Raw genomic sequence first — 20,970 nt, forward strand, 5'->3', positions numbered from 1 at the left:
GGGGGCTAATAATAATTGAGGGACTGGGTGCGAGAAGGGCATTTTAGAGGATGTGCCCTTTTTGAGTAAAACGCTTTATTGTGATCTCTGATCTGTTATGCATATGATCACAAAGTTGTAGTTCAATACTGTAATCATAGAGGTCAGGAGTACCGGTACACAAAATGTAAAGGCATGCATAGATAACATTATTACGGTTTGAGTTTCCAACATCAATTTTCTCTAAACTTGCATTTGAGAGAAGTGCCTTTCTTGCACCAACCCCTCAATTAACATATGAATACAGTAGTATAATCATTACACAGAACAATGGGATTAAAAACAAATAAATAAACCACAACAATATTGTCACTCTTAGGTTCTAAGTCTTCAGTTAGTTCTAATTCTAAAGGAAATGGTGACTGGAATGGAAAGTCGATTAAATGTTACTTACAGTTTAACGAAGCTGAAGTCGTCTGGGATGTTTTACTTTGGTTAACCTCTTCAACAATTTTCTTTTCAATAATGGTGCCACAACAGTTTATGAGATCTTTTGCGTTGTTTTACTTGTTAGAGAAGAGTTTTTTTGGGGCATTTTTAAGATGAATATGCAGAATCTGATCACCGGCATCAACGCGATATTTAAGAAGCTCCTTGGAATTACCTTCGTTTTGATTTTCGCTTTCCAAGTCAATCGCACCATCATCCCTGTGTCCTCTTAATGGAATATTTTGTCGGCCGCACAAAATAATTGTTTTTACTATTGGGACAAGTTTCATCCTGTTTTCGCGCATTGTTTGTAACACTTCATTATTCAATTGAACCAGAACGTTCTCTACCTTACTTTCAAACACTCGTTTAAAGTTGTCACATTTTAAGAGAGCAGTTTTGTTATAACTGTTCTCTGAATGTCTCCTGAATATTTCAGAGGCCTTTTTGAATTTTCTGAGAGGTTTCGTAACTAAATTGTGTAACATAAGTTTGCTTCGCCCTCCCTCTTTAGTTCCAAATAAAACGCACACGTGACAGAACGCACCTTCATCCTTCTTACTGTAAGACAGCCATAGAAATCTTTTAAGCCACGCATGCTGAAATTGTCTAGACTGTCCCGATTCTAGTGTCCTCGGAAATGGATATTTTTCGTCTGGAACCCATGGATTTGTTAGAGCTTTGTATTTTATCTCGTCACTGCATATTTCTTTTTCCACTAAGCAACCAATATCTAATACATTATGAGTCGTCGAACTAGCGTCATCACTTTCACCGCACATAACCGATTCCCTGTTACGGTATTAACAGGCATACACTTTTCTTCATCAGTTGTATCATTGTCATCCGTACTGCACTTTTCTTTCACTTCACCACACGGCTTCTTGAAAAATTGTAAGATATTTGTTTGAAACTTACGTTCCGACATTTTATAATTTCTTATAACTCTTACACTAAATAATTCAGCTGTGCAGACTGATCACTTCTCGCCTCAATTCAGAAGTCGAATGTAGTGGCTATTGTAAAGTACGATAACAAAGATATCGGTAGCTGCCTAGCTACAGTGTGGTAGGGGTGGTTACCGTTAGATTTCCGTTCCGAAGTCCGAGCTATTGTTAAACCCCATGGTAACGACCCCTAAGGAATGCGACCACTTACCTGATCTATTCACTGCGAACTGTAAAGAGTGTTTGTATGTCAAAGTAAAATAGCAAAATAATATGAAGTTTAGAGAGTGAAGAAATCATAGAAGTTATATGAATGAAAAAATAATGCTTTGCACATTTTAAATAAAAAAAGTCTTTGAAATGATAGGGGGGTCTATAGCCCCCCAGACCCCCCCTTGTATCCGCGCCTGTATATATATATATATGTCCCGCGTCGTGGCGTCGTGGTCTAAGGCATCCTGCCTAGGACTCGCGTTACGGAATGAGCGCTGGCTCGAGTCCTCATGGGGGAAGAAATTTTCTCATGATATTTCGGCGAGTGTATGGGACCGATGCCCACCCAGCATCGTGGTGCACTTGGGGAGCTAGCGATAGGTAGCGAAATCCGGTTGCGAATGCCAGGTATAACGGCTGGGGGGATCATCGTGCTAACCACACGATACCTCCATTCTGGTTGGATGATCGTCCACCTCTGATTCGGCATGTGGGCGTGAGGCCAGCAGCCGGCTGGTCGGTCTAGGCCTTCACGGACTGTAGCGCCACGGATTATTATTATTATTATTATTATTATTATTATTATTATTATTATTATTATTATTATTATTATTATTATTATTATTATATATTTTGTGAGGACCGTCTATTTGCTTAACTAAATACAAAGTAGTGTTACATACTGTAGTACATTTATTAAAGAATAAACGTTTTCGGCATTATGATGCCATCTTCAGATCCATAATTACACATAAAAATTGATCATGTTAAATACATAATTTGTTCTGAATCAATAAATAATGCAGAAAAAGTAGAGTATGAATTGAGTTACATGTAAATTGTTCAATGTTAAAATTACAAAACGTGACTAGTAGCATTATGATGCCAACTTTAAATCTATAATTATACACAATATTGATCGTGCTAAATGCATGATTTGTTTGAAAGCAAAAAGTATTACTATTATAAAATGTGTATTATAAATAGAGTTAAATACAAAATGTTCAATGTTAAAATTACAAAACGTGAATGCTGGCTTGATACGTAGTAAGATGTTAGGGGAAGTCCGTGTAACTTGGACCAGTGTGTAACTTGATCCACCGATGCAATCACTATTTCCAGGATAGTTTGCAAGGTACTTTATACAGCGCTTTGAACCTTCTACATGGTAGGCAACCGTCCATAAATCTCATTATGCAGGCTTGGCTTGACGCGGTCATAACGGTGTCGAACATTCTGTCCCCAAATTCTTCAAATCTTTTCACAATAGTTTGACAGCGTGTTGTGCGAAGACGTTTAGAAATACAAGACTGCCTTATACATACGAAGAAATACCAGTGTTTGAGGTAAGTTGAGTGAAATTTATATCAATGTTTGTAAAGTAGTTTTTACGTAAATAATTTTTAAGTGTTTCTTTTACAATGAGTGTAAATTGAACCATCACAAAGCGTGTAACTTGAGCCAATGCTAAAATGTACCAACCCTTACAATATAACAAATTTAGAAGATAAAATTGTCCATTATGTCTTCACTAGTGTGAATTTCCAAAAATCAGAGGTCAGTGGATGAAAATTTTGTAAGGACATATAATTATAATATTATTTATATAATATTATATAATTAATAATATTATAAAACATTACTTTAGTTTATTTCAATGTTAATAATATTTTATTTCTTAAATTATGTAATAAGACTTCGTTTCATTTGGTGGGTCGACAATTACAACTTTTTAACGAATTCTGCTTTCGCCATTACTTTACAGATGACTACAAGACAGGCAAGAAAAGCGAAGGGAGTGTATGGGAAGTGGAAAGAAGAAAATCTGGAAGGATGCTAAAATTAGACAGCCCAGTCACCTACTTGACTTGCCACAAGAGGTGGAAAATGATCTTGTGACACATCTTCTGCAGCTAGAAAAAATGTTCTATGGGTAAATACATTACAGCAAAATGTATATTAGGGCCTACATTAGGCCTACAACTTAATTCAATCAAACTTAATATAGGCCTAATACTTAATCTGCTTATTCTTTAATTTCAGACTGACACGAAGAAGTGTTATGCAATTAGCATACGAGATTGCAGAGAAGAATAAACTGGCCACACGGTTCAACAAGGAAACGAAGTCTGCCGGCAAAGAATGGTTTTCCGGCTTTATGAAGCGCCATCCCGAACTTAGCCTTAGGCAGCCAGAAGCCACATCACTTGCCAGGGCTTCAGGATTCAACAGGGTTGTAGTCGGCAAGTTCTTTGACACATTAGAACAACTTGTCGACCAACACAAATTAACTGCTGCCAGAATATTCAACATGGACGAGACATCCCACACTGTCGTTCAACGCCAAGAGAAGATTCTGGCACAGAGGGGAAAACATCAGGTTGGAGCCATTTCTTCGTGTGAGCGAGGTCAGAATGTGACAGGAGTGTATGCCATGAGTGCGAGTGGCTTCTTTGTACCTCCTATGCTGATTTACGCTAGGAAAAAAATGATGGAGTCTCTCACATTTGGAGCACCTCCTAACACCATCTTCCGCTGTCAGGATAAGGGACGGATGGATTCTGACACATTCTGTGAATGGATTAGGCACTTCATTAGAACTGTCAAACCCAGCCCTCAGGATAAAGTACTCTTGATTTTAGATGGTCACAGTAGCCATACGCAATCGCTCAAAGCGATTGAGATCTGCCGTCAGTACGGTGTGATAATGTTATCTCTACCGTCGCACTGCACGCACCGTCTCCAACCACTGGATGTGTCGTTCTTCAAACCTCTGAACACATTCATGTCAGCTGCCATATCAACGAAGATGAGGGAACTTCCAGGACAGCGGCTGACATATTGCCTCACTGGTAGGAGTGGCATTCCCCAGAGCAGCAAATATGCACATTGCAATGAATGGCTTCAGGTACACTGGTCTTTGGCCTGTCGACCGAAATGTGTTTTCAGAGGCTGATTTCGAGCCTTCTTTGGTGACCGATCGGCCTTTGAATGGTGAGCCATCAGCATCAGCATCTCGGGCAGCAGAAGAAGTGGAAGGAGCAACAACAGCAGCATCAGCAGAGAAAAAGCTGGGAGACAATGTGGAGCTACTTTCTGGTCTCACAGAATATGTGTCAGTGAAGGAAATAAGCCCTTTACCTTCGTCTTTAAAATCTGGACAGAGAAAATCCGGAACGAGATACAATGCATCTGGCGTGGTGCTGACCGCTACCCCACACAAGAATGCTCTGCAGCAGCAATCAGATGGGAAGGCCGCAAAGAAGAGAAAATTATTTGATTCGAAAGTTAAGGTGACATCCAAAACACGCTGTGTTATTTGTGGTGAAAGTGAGAACAAAGACTGGATTCGGTGCAATCTGTGTGGAAAATGGGCCCACGAAGAATGTGCAACAATTACAGATGAACTATTTTATTACTGTTGCATGTGAAATCATTGCTTGACACAAATTTTTGTTTGAATAAACAACATTATAGGAGTTAAATGTGTTTAATATGCCTGGTCCAAGTTACACGATCCTCTGGTTCATATTACACGACCCTGGCTCAAGTTACACGGCTTCGAAATTTTGATTAAATTTTATTTTTGAAGTATTAGAATTAAAATTAGTGAAGTCTTATTCTACTTAGGGATTTATTATGGCAATCTACCATCATAAAAATTTCAGGGACATTTTTCTCAATATGATAAGTGAGTTACGGCCATTCAAACTTAGGTGGTCCAATATACACGGTCCTCCCTATACAATTCTTCCGACGGAAGATTTTGTCACGCTTCGAGAGTCAGCACGGCCGAGTTTTACTGTAACACAAGTTAAATAAACTAAATCATATAAAAGTTTAGTGCATCTCAAAATGTTTTAGGGATGTGTTGAAATAATTAACTTAAGTGATGATGGTGGTTACGAAAGCTGGATGCGTACTGATTTGGGGGGGGGGGGGTTCAAAGACACTGGGTTCATTTGTGTTGGACTCAAAAGTTTCAGCTGCGACACTTTCATTCCTGTCTTTCAAATGTTGAAGGGAGGTTCAAACTGAAAATATTTCTGATGTACTGTATTGCAGTTGTTTATAATTTTGGATCATGATTGTATGAGAACGTTGCAAATGTGTACCCCTTTTATCATTGAGGATGTCATCTGAAACCAGTTTATTCTGAATTGTTGTTAATCGTTTCTCTGAAATTTGCAATAGACTCAATAAAAAGTTTCGACACACATTAATTTTTTACCCTCATTGTAGAAAACACTATATTTCCACACACTATCTGAATGACTGAAGCTTTTTGGCTTTTAGATTCACTCTTTCAAGGCAAGAAGTAATAAAATGATATTGTTATAATTTCGAACCCATGTCCCAAAAGCGTGTGAAAATAAAGAATTTATCGTCCTTTGAAAGTTCATGTGTACACAATTTTATACATCATCTTCTTACCGGTGTAAATGACTTCTCTTCCATTTCCTTGCCTGTATAAGTTGTGTGCGACTTGCCACTGTTTCTATTTATTTTCCTTTCTACAATTTTCCGTCTCGTTTTGTTCAGAAGCTTATTTTTCCCATATTTTCGGTCATGATTCACTATTGCGACTGATACCTGGAATAGGCCTAAACATCGGTCACCAGTTTACTACAGTATGGCTTGCAACAGCATGTGACTGCCGCTGTAGTAGGAGAGTTCACTTGTTCAACATAAACACGTAACATTGTGTCCTGTCTTACGTATTGAAGCTAGACTTGCGAAAATTTGCTACAGTGTACTATACGCATTGAACTATCTAATCCCTTGATCGTCGGAAAACGAGCGCCATTATTCGGGTGATGTCCTCAATTGAAGAATGTGATCCCAAAACTTGCTCAGTCCATTTGGCCATTTTTTATTATTTATACACATAATATACAGTGGAGTCTTTCCGTTGTTTTTAAATTTGGGGGGGGGATATTGCATTGTATTGTATTGTATTTATTAATATTCCATGGTATTCATACATTGCTTCACAGCTAGAATATGTAACAAGTCAAAAAAATTTAATACTACTATAAAGTCTTAATTTATAGTCACAGTCTAGTTGAAATATATACAGAAGAGGTTCACAATATAGTCTACTAGTACAACACAAAGTTTTATTATCAATTTCATTAAACGTTATTGAATGTCATGAATTCACCTATAGAATAGAAGGCGTGAGAAATTAGGTACTTCTTTAATTTGGCCCTAAATAATCTTTTGTTTTGAGTTTCATTTTTTATGTCGATAGGGAGGCTATTAAAATGTTTACTGCCATATAACGCACTCCTTTTTCATAGCATGATAGATTTGCCGATGGAGTATGAAAGTCATTTTTGACGCGTATTTATGCTATGGACTGTTGAATTAGTAAAAAATGTTTTTTTTTACGATTACATACAAGGAAGAATATTAATGAAAAATATACTGAAAAGCCATGGTCATTATTGGTAGTTTTTTTTTAAATAGTCCTACACGATTCCCTAGATTTGGCACCTACTATTATTCTACAGTAATTACTCTTTTTTTTTTGTAATAGGAATATACTGTTACTATCTGTGCAATTTCCCCAGAATATTATTCCAAAATTCATTACCGAATGGAAGTATGCAAAGTATATAGTTTTTAAGGTATTGTTATTCACTATCTTTTGCATAGATCTAATAGCAAAACATGCTGAATTTAGTTAGGGAGTAATTTCTTTAATATGACTTTTCCAATTTAACGCATTATCGATTTTTAAGCCAAGAAATTGGGTTATTGTTGTTTCTAATAGGAACCTATTATAAATTATTACGCTTGAAATTTTAGTAGTTGAATTTTGACAGAATTTAAATTGAATTATGTTAGTTTTGTTACAATTTAATATTAATTTATTGACTGAGAACCAATCATTTATTTTTAAATGCCTCTAACTTGTAATTTTTTATTAACTGTCTCCAGAATTTTGTCAGTTAAACTAAATGTTGCATTTTCCGTGTCTTTATATTTCCTAAGTCCAAACTGTTCTGGGACTAAAATGTTGTATCTTTCTAGATGATGATATAATCTTTTATACATTACTTTTTCAAAGATTTTGGAGAAGACTGGTAGAAGTGATATGGATCTGTAATTTTCTGGAGACGTCGTTTCTCCCTTTTTGAAGATGGGAATAACCACTGATATTTTAATCTCTCGGGGAATATACCATTGAACATTGAATAGTTACATAAATACTTAGTGGCCCAGCTATAATATGTGAACTCGCTTTTAATATTTTGCCTGTTATTTCATCATACCCTGAGGAATTTTTTGACTTTAGATTTTTAATAATTGCAATTATTTCTTGTTTGTTTGTTGGAAATATTTGAATATTTGGGAATTTTGTAGGACAATATTGTGTTAAAGAGCCTAAACTGTTAGTAACATTATCTTGGGGATGTTCAGGTTATCAGTTATTGTAAGAAAATATTTGTTAAATATATTTGCAATTTCATTTGGGTCTGACGTTTTTGTATTGTTAGATATAAGGGTATAGTTTGTTACTTTACTTTTTGATCGTCCACTTTCCTTTTTAATTATGTTCCAAGTTGTTTTGATTTTATTATCAGAGTTTTGTATTGTTGTATTGTAGTGTAATTCTTTACCCGTTTGGATTACTTTGTGTAATATTTTTTAATAATTTATATAGTTTTGTTTTTAGTTTGTATAATTATTATTTCTGCTCTGTATATATAATGATCTCTTGCTTTTGCATGAGATTTTAGTACCTTGTGTAATCCATCTATTGTTGCATATTGTTTCATTTTTATACTTTACACGAAAACTAGATTCAAAAATATTTAGAAATGTTTAATGAAACTCGTTGAATTTCCTGTTCATATCGCTTTGACTATATACTGATTCCCATGTTTCATTTTCAAGATTTATTTCAAAACTATTCAATGATTCCCTGTTTATATTTTTGAATCTCACTTTAGTTGGTTTTTTTGATGATGTGTTAATATTTATACTTAGGAGTTGAGCATCATGATCCGAAAGATCATTAATTATTGAGGTTGTTTGAGATATACATATTCTTTCTTTTCCGATAAATATGTTGTCAATTCCAGTAGCTGAATCCCCTGTGTAAATTAAATTAAAAGATGCTAGCTATGAATTTAGTTGATCTTTCCTACTGCTTTCTGTTAGATAATCGACATTGATGTATCCGCAAATAATGCATTCACATTTCCGTTTCTGTAAGTATTCCAGTGTCTTTTCCAATGAATTAATAAAATTGTCGAATTTTCCAGATGGTGCTCTATATAGACAGATTATAATGAAATTATATGTTTCATTTTCCAATCCAACAGCACCAATTCCTGTCTTTGCAAAAATGTGAAAGATCAATATTTTTTTTAAATTAAGGTCAGATCTCAGAAATACACTCACGCCTCCATCCTCAAGGGTTTGTCTGCAGTAACTAGCATCTAATTTATATGCTTCCAGTGAGAGAGACAATATTTCCTGTTGTTTCATATGGTGTTCGGTAATATATAGCACATACGGATTTAAATGTTCGGAATCTAAGGATGCAAGGAGTTCATCAGTCTTATTTCTTATACTTCTTATATTCTGATGGAATACACTGAATGTTGTTTGCATTACGATTTGTTGATTGTGTTTATTATTATTATTATTATTATTATTATTATTATTATTATTAATGTTGTTATTTTGACTTTTTTATTTACCCTAAAAAAGGACAAGCCCTAGACGGATTACAACAGGAATTTTATTGTCACACTGAAGTCTGTCAGCAAAGAGACACGTTTGCGAGTCCTTGTCTGGAGAATTCAAATGCAATCCATGATTAGTGTATTCCTCTCTTACAATGGAGGATGTGTCTATAATATTAATGTGGACCATGTCCATCTCCAATTGAGCCAAGTCAATCCGCAGATTTACACTCTTAACCCTCCTATTCATCCACGGTTTGTTATGCCTCTGGAAAAGGTTCACAAAACCCACATTGGTATGGCCACTACTCCGTGCAATGTTGTGTTTATTTCCATCAATTGAATAATTGAAGTTCCTGTCGAGGCTATTTCCTGCTCCTCCCACTATAATTACATGATCTTCTTTATCAAGATCTTTAGCAAGCGCAGATAGATCCCCTACAACATTGGACAGAGCAGCGTTGGGTTTCAGAAAGCTGGTAACAGCATATTTCTCACCCAATGAAGCCTGGAGCTGATGACTTATTTCTCTGCCATGGCTGCTAAGTACCTATCAAAAGTATCTTTTTCCTCGCTTGGGCTCCGATACTGAGTTGGAAGGTGCATCATATTCAGGTTCTAGAGAATCCAGAACAGAGAATCTATTGCTCAGTTCCACTTCAGTACTAGAGGTAGCAGTGGGAGTACTAGGAACACTGGAATTTTTCCCTTTACGCTTCAGACCACCTTAAACTCTAGTGATTTACTTCTAACTTTAGGCCTTGTTTACAATATTTCCATTTCCATTGACTATTTACATTTCAGCATTAGTATTTGCACAGTCCCAATGACACTATACATTGCATACAATTAACACCTTGACACACTTTCCTTCGACATGCACCACACTTATCTGACAAAATGCACATTTTCACTTCACTTCACTTCACTTCACTTCACTTCACTTCACTTCACTTATGTTCTATTACTTACAAGTCTCTACCACATACACTTCTAGGCTTTACTATATCACGAGTAAACTAAATTAGACCTAAACTATAATTAGACACGAAATTGTATTATTCTTATATTTAACCTCACCTCTTACTTAATAAATCACATCACTTCACTTCACTTCAGTTCACTTTACTTCACTTCACTTCACTTATCTTCTGTTATTCACTCGTCACTAGCACATACACTTCTAGGCTTTACTATACTAAATTAAATTAGACTTAAATAATAATAAGACATGGAATTGTATTATTCTTACATTTAACCTCAACGCTTACTTAATATATTTAGCTCTTTCAAAGTAGTTACACAACAGTTCAAGATTATAAAATATAAATATGTACAGCAAAAATCTCCAAAATATAGTTAATTAATTACTATTGTGAATATGTCCGAGTGGGTTTTGCATTGGTCAGGTGCGTTCAATATGGCGGCCGGATCAGCTGATAGGGAGTCTAGGAACTACTATTCAATTATAACTACTTTCGTTTTTAGGTATTTATGAAATTTATATATGTAGGCCTAACTGTAGAAAAAAAGTTAAATATTTAACTTATATTAATATGATCCAATTAAATTACTGTTTTACCTCTGATTTGTTATAACAAATACGGAGCTTACTTTTGCTGCTGAAGTACGACCAGTGCTGCCACCACCATCTCAAACTATTACCCATTCAAAGGTAATTTAATACGTTTGTTCGTATTGTGTACTACTTTATTGGTCTTCTTTGTCCGCCCCTACTTCGGCGATCCAACCATTGCCCAGCAATGAACTCAGAAACTGGTAAAGCAACAAGGTAAGTACAAACACTATTCACTGCTTTAATACTATCTATTACTGAGGATGATGTATTTGTCTTTAAGCTTTGAAGGGACCACGCAGCAGATTTCCTACAAGCTTCAACTTATTTTTTTGTCTGAGTAAATTTATTATGAAAGAGTATCAGTCTAAGGCCCAATTGTATAAAACTCCCTGACTAAAGATCAACTTTGATCGTAGATCAAAAAGTGAACCGAGTTCAGACACTTCTTGTATTGTATAAAACTTTTCTACGATCAAATTACCTTGGTTCAAATGCAATCTAAGTTCACGTGAAAAGGATCTGGCAACATCGCATAAACAGGTGAAATACGTGATGCGCGGACCATGTTATACAGGTTTGTTCAGTATCGCCAATCTAGCGACTTTAACTCTTTTTCAACAACAATTTCTTTTAACTTTTATATTGCTTAAATAGGGATTTAGTGACCTTTTTAGCACCCCAATAGTGACAAAATTTAATCTTTCTTTGTTGATAATGAGAAATCTAGCGACTTTGCAACTACTTTTTGGCGACTTTCCGTATACTCTGTTGGAGACACTGGTTTTTTGTGCAATGTAAATAATGGCGGACAATAAGAAGAAGGTTGACTGTTCTCCGAGTTAACATGTTATGGTGTTTGATACTGCTAAACATAATAAAGCTTTATAAAACGACAATTTTCGTTTAGTAATGCAGTAAATTGAAAATTTATGAATGTATCTATCATATCCATGAATAATTAATGGTTGTTATAAACATAATATAATTATAGGTTATGTTATTTGATACTTCTGAACACGATAGAGCCTTATAAAATATAAGATTGTTTGTGTATTAAGGCAAGAAATTGAAAGATATATATATATATATATATATATATATATATATATATATATATATATAAATGTACCTATCATATCTATTGATATTAATTATAATGGATATTTTATTTGCACAATCTGTCACTCGTATATTTCAAACAGAAAAGAAATAACTGAACTTGGATCATCTAACTTAATCGGAGAAATTTCTTCAGTCAAAGTTGACTTTAGTTTGAGACAAATTAATCTCAGATTAGACTTTATACAACACAAAATTCCAAGTTCAGCTGAAACAAGGATCAATTTAACCTCTGATCTAAGATTAAATGGTTTATACAATCGGGCCTAAATGACTTAAAAATGTTTTTGTTGTTAATGTTAAAACGATTACTATATTTAGAGAAATTACCACTGTAATTATTTACTCTTACATTTGTATGTGTTATTAAAATTATCTTTATATTTAGATGCTAAAATAATTCTTATTTAAGTTTGTATCATTATGTATAAGTGAAAATGAATTTCTTTCTTCTTCTTTACTGTAGCTTTTAATGTCAACGTCGAACTTGAGCAAAGCGATCGCCTTATTTGTAACGCATTGAATGATGTTCCTGTAGTGGAAGAAGTCAGCTAGCTTTCCAAATTAGAAGTTTCCATAACAGAAGACTCCAACAGCAGGACTTCATTGTATACGATTATGTTTCAGACCTCTGTCATATTTTAAGCTTGTTTTCTTCCAAAACAACGCCAATTATTCTTGTTTAATGTTTTGTGTTATTGTGCATATCACTTGCAACCTCGCTCAATCCCTAAAATAGTCCTTTCATAAAAATGGACTTAACGCGTTTTGGGATCACACTCTTCAATAATATTATAGATGAAAATAATAAATGAAAACGCTTGACAAAGGTTACCGAGCTTTAATATTAAGGCTATAAAAGCTCGTTGAAAATTAAGTATTTTTACTGTTAAAGTGGATAAGTGAAAAACAGGTTAAAGTGGAACAACATAATAGTTTCATATATTTCACAAAACGCAAAACCTATCGTTGACGATCTCAAGACCAAAGAATCGATTGAAATTTTGAATTCTTGGCCAATATGATGTGGTATGAGAAATTTAAATCATGAGTGATATTCACGGGATTGTTCTGTCTAAAGCCCAGCGTTTAGTCACATTTAACACAATTTATATAAGCAGTGACTAAACACTGTACAGGTTATTATGATTATTTATTTTCCCGATACAGATATAAATTATAAAATAATTCGTCTCATCAATGTATTAGAATTGTACCAGTATATATAGCCGGGACTTTCCTTAAATCAGATAGATAAATTTTCAATAACAAAATTAACTAACAATATTGCTTCTGTCAGAATAAAAGTACAGTAAAAATAGTCAAGAATCCGAAATAATCGTAGGTTTGTTATTTAAAATAACTGTAAGTATGCCAAAGCTAAGAATTTCAGAATGTTACAGGGTCATTAACAGCTTAATTTTACTAGGTAAATAAGTTTCACGTGCTCGAAATATCAAATATAAGTCTGTGCTGATATTTATAAAATCTTATTTCAGATACACCTGTGAATGAAACAGGATTCAGCAAGTGGTACTCCTCTGAACCAGACGGAGGAGCTAGCCAGAACTGCGGAGTGGTTCGACGAAATCTTGGTACATTGGGGAACGCACCATGCAATGTCAAATTGGCGTTTTTCTGTGAGCAATAATTTTCGTGCAGTGCAAGGAAATGCTTATTATAATATACACTATGATTCATGAAATTATATAGGCTTCTTGGAAGCTTACCTATTTATCAAGTGATCTGATGCAAAACAGTTTAGAAAATATGGGTCGAATTCACTATCAATGGTAGCGGACAGTAATATTACGTTGGCTTACTTTTAAAATCTCATAATTATGCTCGCAAACTACGAAGTTCAGGGTTCAGATATTGTTGAAAAAAATTAATTATGCAGGTTAATTTCGTTTGACATCATTTCATTTTACTGCACGATTAATAAATATTCGTCTATTAAGAATAGATCAATTTTCATCACATATTTTCAAATGTCTTTCGACAACAATTGAATTAAAATGAATTTCAATAACTGTCAAAGCGATCTCATGTCTATACCAGGTTTTCCCAGAAATGGAAGCCATCTAATGCTCGACGTCTATGGGGAGGAACCTAGTTCATAATAAAAAAAAAATAACTATTGTACCGCGTAAAGTGGGTATTACTACGATGACAATGTTATAAAACTTTGGTTTCAGTGTGTTGAAGAATGCCAAAAAAATATTTCTTGAGGCATGTATGGAAAATGGCACTGATGAAAAATTAACATGTGGCCAACGCGAGTAAGAGTATTATAAAATATTTAGGTATATTGCAGGAGCAAAATTTGTGTTGTAAATGTTGGGTTTTAAAATGTTTCCTATGTTTTTCATATTATTAAAAATCTCCCCCATTATGGGAGAAGTCAACACTTCGGCATCGATTTGTATCTTTTAAATAAAGACATATAAATTGATCACATTGGCACCAGATGTATAAATGTACGAAAAAATATTCATACATATTAAGAGAAACATTTCTGTCCACTGCTGTGAAGTAATGGTCAGCACGTCTGGCTATGAAACGAGTGGACCTGGGTTTAAATCCTGGTTGGGACAAATTACCTGGTTGGGGTTCTTCCGGGGGTTTACGTCAACCAATTGAAGCAGAATTGCTGGGTAATTTTCGGCGTTGCACCTCGGACTCATTTCGCCATCATTAATTCACAAATCATCATCCATCCAATAGCCCGGGTTAAGTTCACAGTGCGGCGTGCTGTACTTGTATAAGAGCGCGGCCGTTTGGCTACCCAATCATTCACAAGAAAAAGAGTGGTTAACACAATAAGCCTCAGGCTGCAGTGTAAGCCTTCGGATCCATCCTCCGTACAAGAGAGAGGAAAAAAGGGAAACATTTAGAATAAAATTTACATAGAATTAAAATTTTACCTTAGCGTATCGAGATGTCCCTAAACGACTCTATATTAATATCACCATCCAAGAAATAAGTGCAAAGAAATATCCCCTGCCTGTCGCCATTCCTGCATATCAGCCCATTATGGGAGTTAATGAATCTCGCTTTACATCATAAGTGGCAGTCTGGGATAACTATGATGTGCAATTCTGACTTGCCAGTATGACGTAAAACCCATTTGTATTCTGTTCAGCAGGATTTTCATTGCTACTAGAGCAATTTATCTTGCAATACGCAGGTATTTTTCATTAAGTACTAATTTACGCATAAGTATAAACAGTCACTATGAACTCTAAGGTGCATGGTAAAAAGGTCGTAAGTCAGAAATTGTTACGACCTTCACGAGAATAAAAAAATACACCTTCTTCTGAAGGTATAAAGGGCATATGTCTTTCCTATTCCATAATGATACTGGTTTTCATTTCAAATTTTGCTCTTGTTCGATTCACACTTGTAATAGACTTATGCCCTTTTTCGCGCAGAATTCAACTGAAATGTAGAATAACTCTAGAAAAACACGTGACAATAAAAATACAATATAATCACAATATGAATAAACTGCAAGTTAAAAATAATATGGCAGGAGATTAATTTGTAGAATCCCTGTCATTGTGTGGAATGTTTAATTGGTTGGTGCTTATGTGATTTCAAATAATACACAAACTCTTAATCTGCGTGCTGCTATGTAATTGAGAGTTTACCATACTGCTATTCATATGTTAGATCCAAACTGCATATAAATTGATGATATAGGCCTAACAAATTACTGTATTCAGATTTGTATGATAAATTAGTAGTAGTATTAGAAGGTTGACCGTTCTCCAAATTTTTCGAAGGAAGAAAGGGATATGCTTGTAGAAATTATCCTTTCCAACTACAAGGGAATAATAGAATCAAAGAAGACTGACGCTGCTACATCTGCAGATAAAGAACATGCATGGAGAGAAGTGGTCTCGGAATTTAATTCTAGAAACTTAAGCCGTCCTTCCCGTCATTGGAAATCATTAAAGATGTGCTACGAAAATATAAAAAAAAGAACGAAAAAAGCATTTGCCCATGACAAGGTAAGTCTTCAAAATATACAAAAATTTGTGGTGTATTTTGTTAATGGAAATCACCTTATTCCATATCAATCTTTTTCAGATTCAGCTGCATAAAACAGGAGGTGGCAGCTTTGAAAAACCGACTGTGGATGAAACAGGGTTGAAATTGATTGCGACATTGCAAACACAGTTTTTACCTGTGGCCAATCCCTTTGATGATGATGTAGATTTCCATCCTGAGGTCATATTAGGTAAGCTGTATATTTTATGTAAGCTACGAATTAAGTTTACGAAGTCTGATTAGTTTAATGTGTAGCTATTCGGTGAAGGAAGAAAGGAACTGGTCACCCTACCAAATTATCTTCTGGACTAGGTGCCTCATAAGTGGTGACTTGTTGGTATCAATTGTGAGGTTCAGACCTGTATTCGGACAACAACTACATGAAAATGAAAACAATGCTGGTATATGATCATTTTCATGATTAAAGAGCAGATCTTTATATGCCGAAATGTAAATTATTTGGTAATTCACCAGGAAAGGTATACCAAAGAATGCATAATTATTTTCTTTTGCTTCCCTGATAAACACGTGGTTTTAGTTTGCAGCCACAAATACTTTCGGCATAAAAATCGTTTGATACTTACCTATACATTCTAATGCATTGTTGTAGCCCCACCTCCACTTCTAAGTAAGTAGTGATTGTGATTACCAATATAACATTCTAGAGGTCCGAAACGAAACATGGTCAGTTTCTCTAGTATTGTGTTCTGGACTTCTCTGGTTTAGTTACATTTGCAACAAGTAGGAAATAGGGGAACAACACTGCATTAGAATATATAGGTAAGTCTAAATATATTTTATAATTTATATTAAACGATTTTTATACTGAAAATATTTGTGGATGAAAAGTAAAACCAAGTGTTTATCATCATACACATATAGAAGTCAGTGTAATGGAAGAGAATTATGCCTTCTTTGGTGTAGCTTTTCTGGAGAAATTCCTTTGTAATATGAATGTGTGAGTTTCTACTAGACTGCATCTCATGCAGTTTCATCACCTACAGTGTTCTAATCCTTAAGCTACTGTCAAAGAAATCACTTCATACATATTTCCAAGGAAAGAAAATCTCCATTTAATTTACTTAACTGATCTTTCTCTCACTACAGATTACCATGGGACAAATAATATCGAACAATTTTAATATAAAAATATTCGCGCAAATTGTACTAGCATTGTACATAATACTGTGTGACAATGGCAGAAAAAAATATAGCCTACGTGGGCTTGCATGACTTGAAAATAGTAGAGTGAATTTTTGTTATTGAATTTTATCCATTAGCTTATATATTTCTTAACTTAAAAAGTTGGAAGATATGTGATTTTAAGTGCAATGAAGTTTGTTTAATTTATCAGGAAGGAAAATTCAGAAATTTGAAGTAATTAAGGAACACTTATGTTCATATAAGTTAAATAAAATTGTTATAAGTTTGTATGTTCAGTCAGCAATCTGAATACTGTTTGGAACCACATAAGTGATACCAATAACAATAATGCATCACTCATGAGCCGCCTATGTCAGGAGAAATGGGATAGGACGAGTGCCTCTGTATGTAAAATGCTAGGCTTGATTGGTAATGTCACAACACATGGCTGTCACTCTAATAATGGGGCAGACAAGTTGATTATTACATTACGCAAAATTATTAATTATTTTTAATTCAACTTGTTTACTACTCAAAATATTGGGATATTATATATGTTATTCCATGTTATAATAGTTTTATTCAGTGATACTTTCTATATTAGAAATACCATAATTTTCCCTAATGTAATTATTTTTAAGACTACATTAATTACTAATTGAAAATTAAAATTATTTGTATCTTTCTTAATTTTTGTATAGGCCTGGTTCTTAAAAAAGTTTACCAGCAGTTTTATAATTTTTTTCACTAAAAGTTTACTTGTATCACAAGCATGACACATAATTCTAGCCCCTTTGAGATAATTAATGATCCTTGGTTTGTAACAAATTAAATTGTTTTTCATGAGTTTCGAAATGAGAACCTGAAATGTTGGCATTTGTCAGTGACACATAATCTGCTGGTACCTGAAACCCCATGTGTCAATCGATAGTAAATAATGAAAGGTTATGCTACTTTCCGCATTACGAGTCCTGTCCTTGTATTTCTCAAAATCTTGTATTACATCATCATTGCACCATTTTCTACAGTTTTTCTCGTCACCAGAAACTAAGTCTTCCCACCTTTTTTTTCCGGGTTTCTGCATTTTGGTACTGGTTTAAAGAAGAAGTAGGTGGATTGATTAGGAATTATAGTGGGATAAGCATCTACTGTAAGTTTTGGTCTCTTCCTGGGTACAACAAACTCACTGTCATCATCTCTTGTAGTACAATCTTCTCTAATTATAAATTGTCCTGGGAAATGTTTTGTACAAATTACATTGGAATGTTCATGTTCAACATTATCCCAAACATGTAACCACTGTTGTTTCCCTTTGCATTTATTGGAAGTAAGAACACAGTAACATCTATTCGTTAATGTATCATAGGTAGTTAGATTTGTCTGTATCGTGGTACACAGTACTTTTGAGATATATTTACATATTCACTAAACTTTATTACAGATCCATTGTTTTATAAAAGTCACTAAAAATTCACTTTACATCACTATACTATTATAGTTTATACTGTACACAGAAGTTTCAACTTCTTGACACTAATAATTCTATTTCAACACTGAATCAACAAGTGTATTCCACCGAGACCTCGATAACCCTTAAGTTTTTTTAATTTGCAGTCGCCCACTGAGGTGACATCATTGTCTGTAATGTAGGATACCTTCAGTACATATCGAGGGCCTTGGGTAGGGTGGCCAATTCCTTTCCCCTCCATTGCATTAATAACATAGTTCACTAATCAGACTTGAGATGTATGCAACAAGTGTTCTTCCTCTGAAATATATGATCAAGTGAGATGTACGGCCTAATTATAAAATTTAGAAGTTAATCCTCCCCTATTCAAAATAGTTGTGGACCTGAATGTTTATTCTATGTCATTGTTATCATCTGTTCATTAAGCAAAATAAGTAAGCTTTGATGTTACACCTTGATTTTGCATTTAGCTATTTTTGGTGATTTTAAACTTATTGTAACTATTATGTTGTTTTGATGCAGATATGCACGGCAGTGGGGATAGTATTTCTATTGCCACATCCAATGAATCACAAGGCATACAGGGCTTAAAGGAAGGGGAAAATATTATCCTTATGGAACGGACACACAATGAGGCTGTGGATAATTCTATGGAAGAAGTAAGTGAGAAAACAGTACTACACATAGATCCTGAATGCTATACTGTATTTATTTACAAACAGTAACATTTTTCATTTCATTTTCAGACTGATGATGTAGCTCTTCCTGACATTTCTGTATCAGCTGGTCACCACACTACTGCTTCCACCTCGAAATCAGCTGCCGCTCACACAAAGTCAAGGTCTCCTAAGAAAAAGAAAGGCGACACTGCATTTGAGTCTAAACTTAATTTCTACAAAAGGAGATTGCAGTGTTTGGAAGAAGAGCATAAAATGAAAGTCGAGTGTTTTAAAGCAGAACATGAAATTCAAATGTATAATTTGAAATTAGAAAAAGAAATGAAAGAATTAGAATTTCTAGAAAAAAAACGAAAATTAGGCATACACAACAAGGAAAATTGAATGTAAATACTGTTATATTCTTACCTAAATACATTATTAATAATTGCTGTCCTTACTGCAGTGTTCTCCCTTCTCTTCTCATTTTCAGCAGGTACTGGGATTTCCTCATAGGCTCTTCTTGCTCCATACACAGCTTCATCTCTTTCAGGAACTTCATCCGCTGCATTTATTGCTATGTTGTGTAAAACGAATGCAGCAACTATGATAACTGGAGCACGGGGTAGTTTTACCCTGAGCCCCCATACTGAGACAAGGAAATCGTCGTTTTACCACCCCAAAAGTTCTTTCAATTGCAGATCTAGTTTTTTTGTGGGCTCGATTGTAAGTTCGCTCTGCATCAGTTTCCTCATGACGCACCGGGGTTAGTAGATACCGGGAACATTGGTAGCCACTGTCGCCAAGTAGCAATCCTTGCGCAATATCCCCAGTTTCAAATTGAGCGTGCACTCGTGAATTTGTAAAAATATTGCTGTCATGGGCAGATCCTGGCCACCTTGCAACAATATTTAGGCACCCAGCTTAGCATCACATATTGCTTGCACGTTCAGGGAAAAATATCCATGCTGGTTCCTATAGACTTCTGCATGTTCACGTCCGGGACAAGAAATTGGTATATGCGTGCAGTCTATAGCACCCAAAACACCTGGAAAACGCATTATATCAAAAAAATCACGCATCGTTTTCCTCACATTATTTCCTCCGCTTGGCATTTTAATGTAGTCCGGTTTCATTGCAGCTATTGCATAAGAGACTTTGTGTATGGTTCTGCAGGCAGTTGCTGTATCCACTTTTAGTAAATCGCCAACAACCATCTGAAAACTCCCTGTTGCAAAGTATCTTAGTGTTAACAATATCATGAACATTGGTGATAGCGGTTTATTTCTCCTGGTTGGTTTCAGCAGAAATCCTCTCAGTCTCAGTTCTAATTGTTCTACAGTATTTTTATCTAGGCGATACTTAAATTTGAACTGTTTATCATTTATGTCTGTGAAAGGATTTCCCCTGTCATGAAATACACGGGGAGCCCGGTGAAATTCAATATCCTCATCTGTAGATCCGTCAGAATAGTCTGATATCTATAAAATAACAAAGTAACATACAATGAATATAACATAATTATAGATTAGGCCTATGTCATTTTCGTGTTCTTTGATATTGCTAAACACGACAAAATACTTGCACAATAATTTTCGTTTAGTAACATAATATGAAT

General features: G+C 34.8%; 1 protein-coding gene across 2 annotated transcripts in view; it reads left to right on the plus strand.

Moving 5' to 3' along the window:
- LOC138711884 (hemolymph lipopolysaccharide-binding protein-like) overlaps positions 1-19,802 on the plus strand; it is a 32,370-nt gene extending 12,568 nt beyond the window's left edge. The window contains exons 4-7 of one of the 2 annotated variants that reach the window (XM_069843162.1): positions 13,529-16,045; positions 16,125-16,275; positions 19,219-19,355; positions 19,443-19,802. In XM_069843162.1, coding sequence (XP_069699263.1) covers positions 13,529-13,680 — 152 coding nt within the window. In that variant the 3' untranslated portion in view covers positions 13,681-16,045; positions 16,125-16,275; positions 19,219-19,355; positions 19,443-19,802. Of the gene's footprint in view, positions 1-13,528; positions 16,046-16,124; positions 16,276-19,218; positions 19,356-19,442 lie in introns of those variants that run through there. The other variant, XM_069843161.1, reaches the window with a different exon arrangement.
- The last annotated feature ends 1,168 nt before the right edge of the window (positions 19,803-20,970 follow it).

Source organism: Periplaneta americana, chromosome 13, assembly GCF_040183065.1.
Source record: "Periplaneta americana isolate PAMFEO1 chromosome 13, P.americana_PAMFEO1_priV1, whole genome shotgun sequence".
In the NCBI taxonomy this organism is placed as follows: domain Eukaryota; kingdom Metazoa; phylum Arthropoda; class Insecta; order Blattodea; family Blattidae; genus Periplaneta; species Periplaneta americana.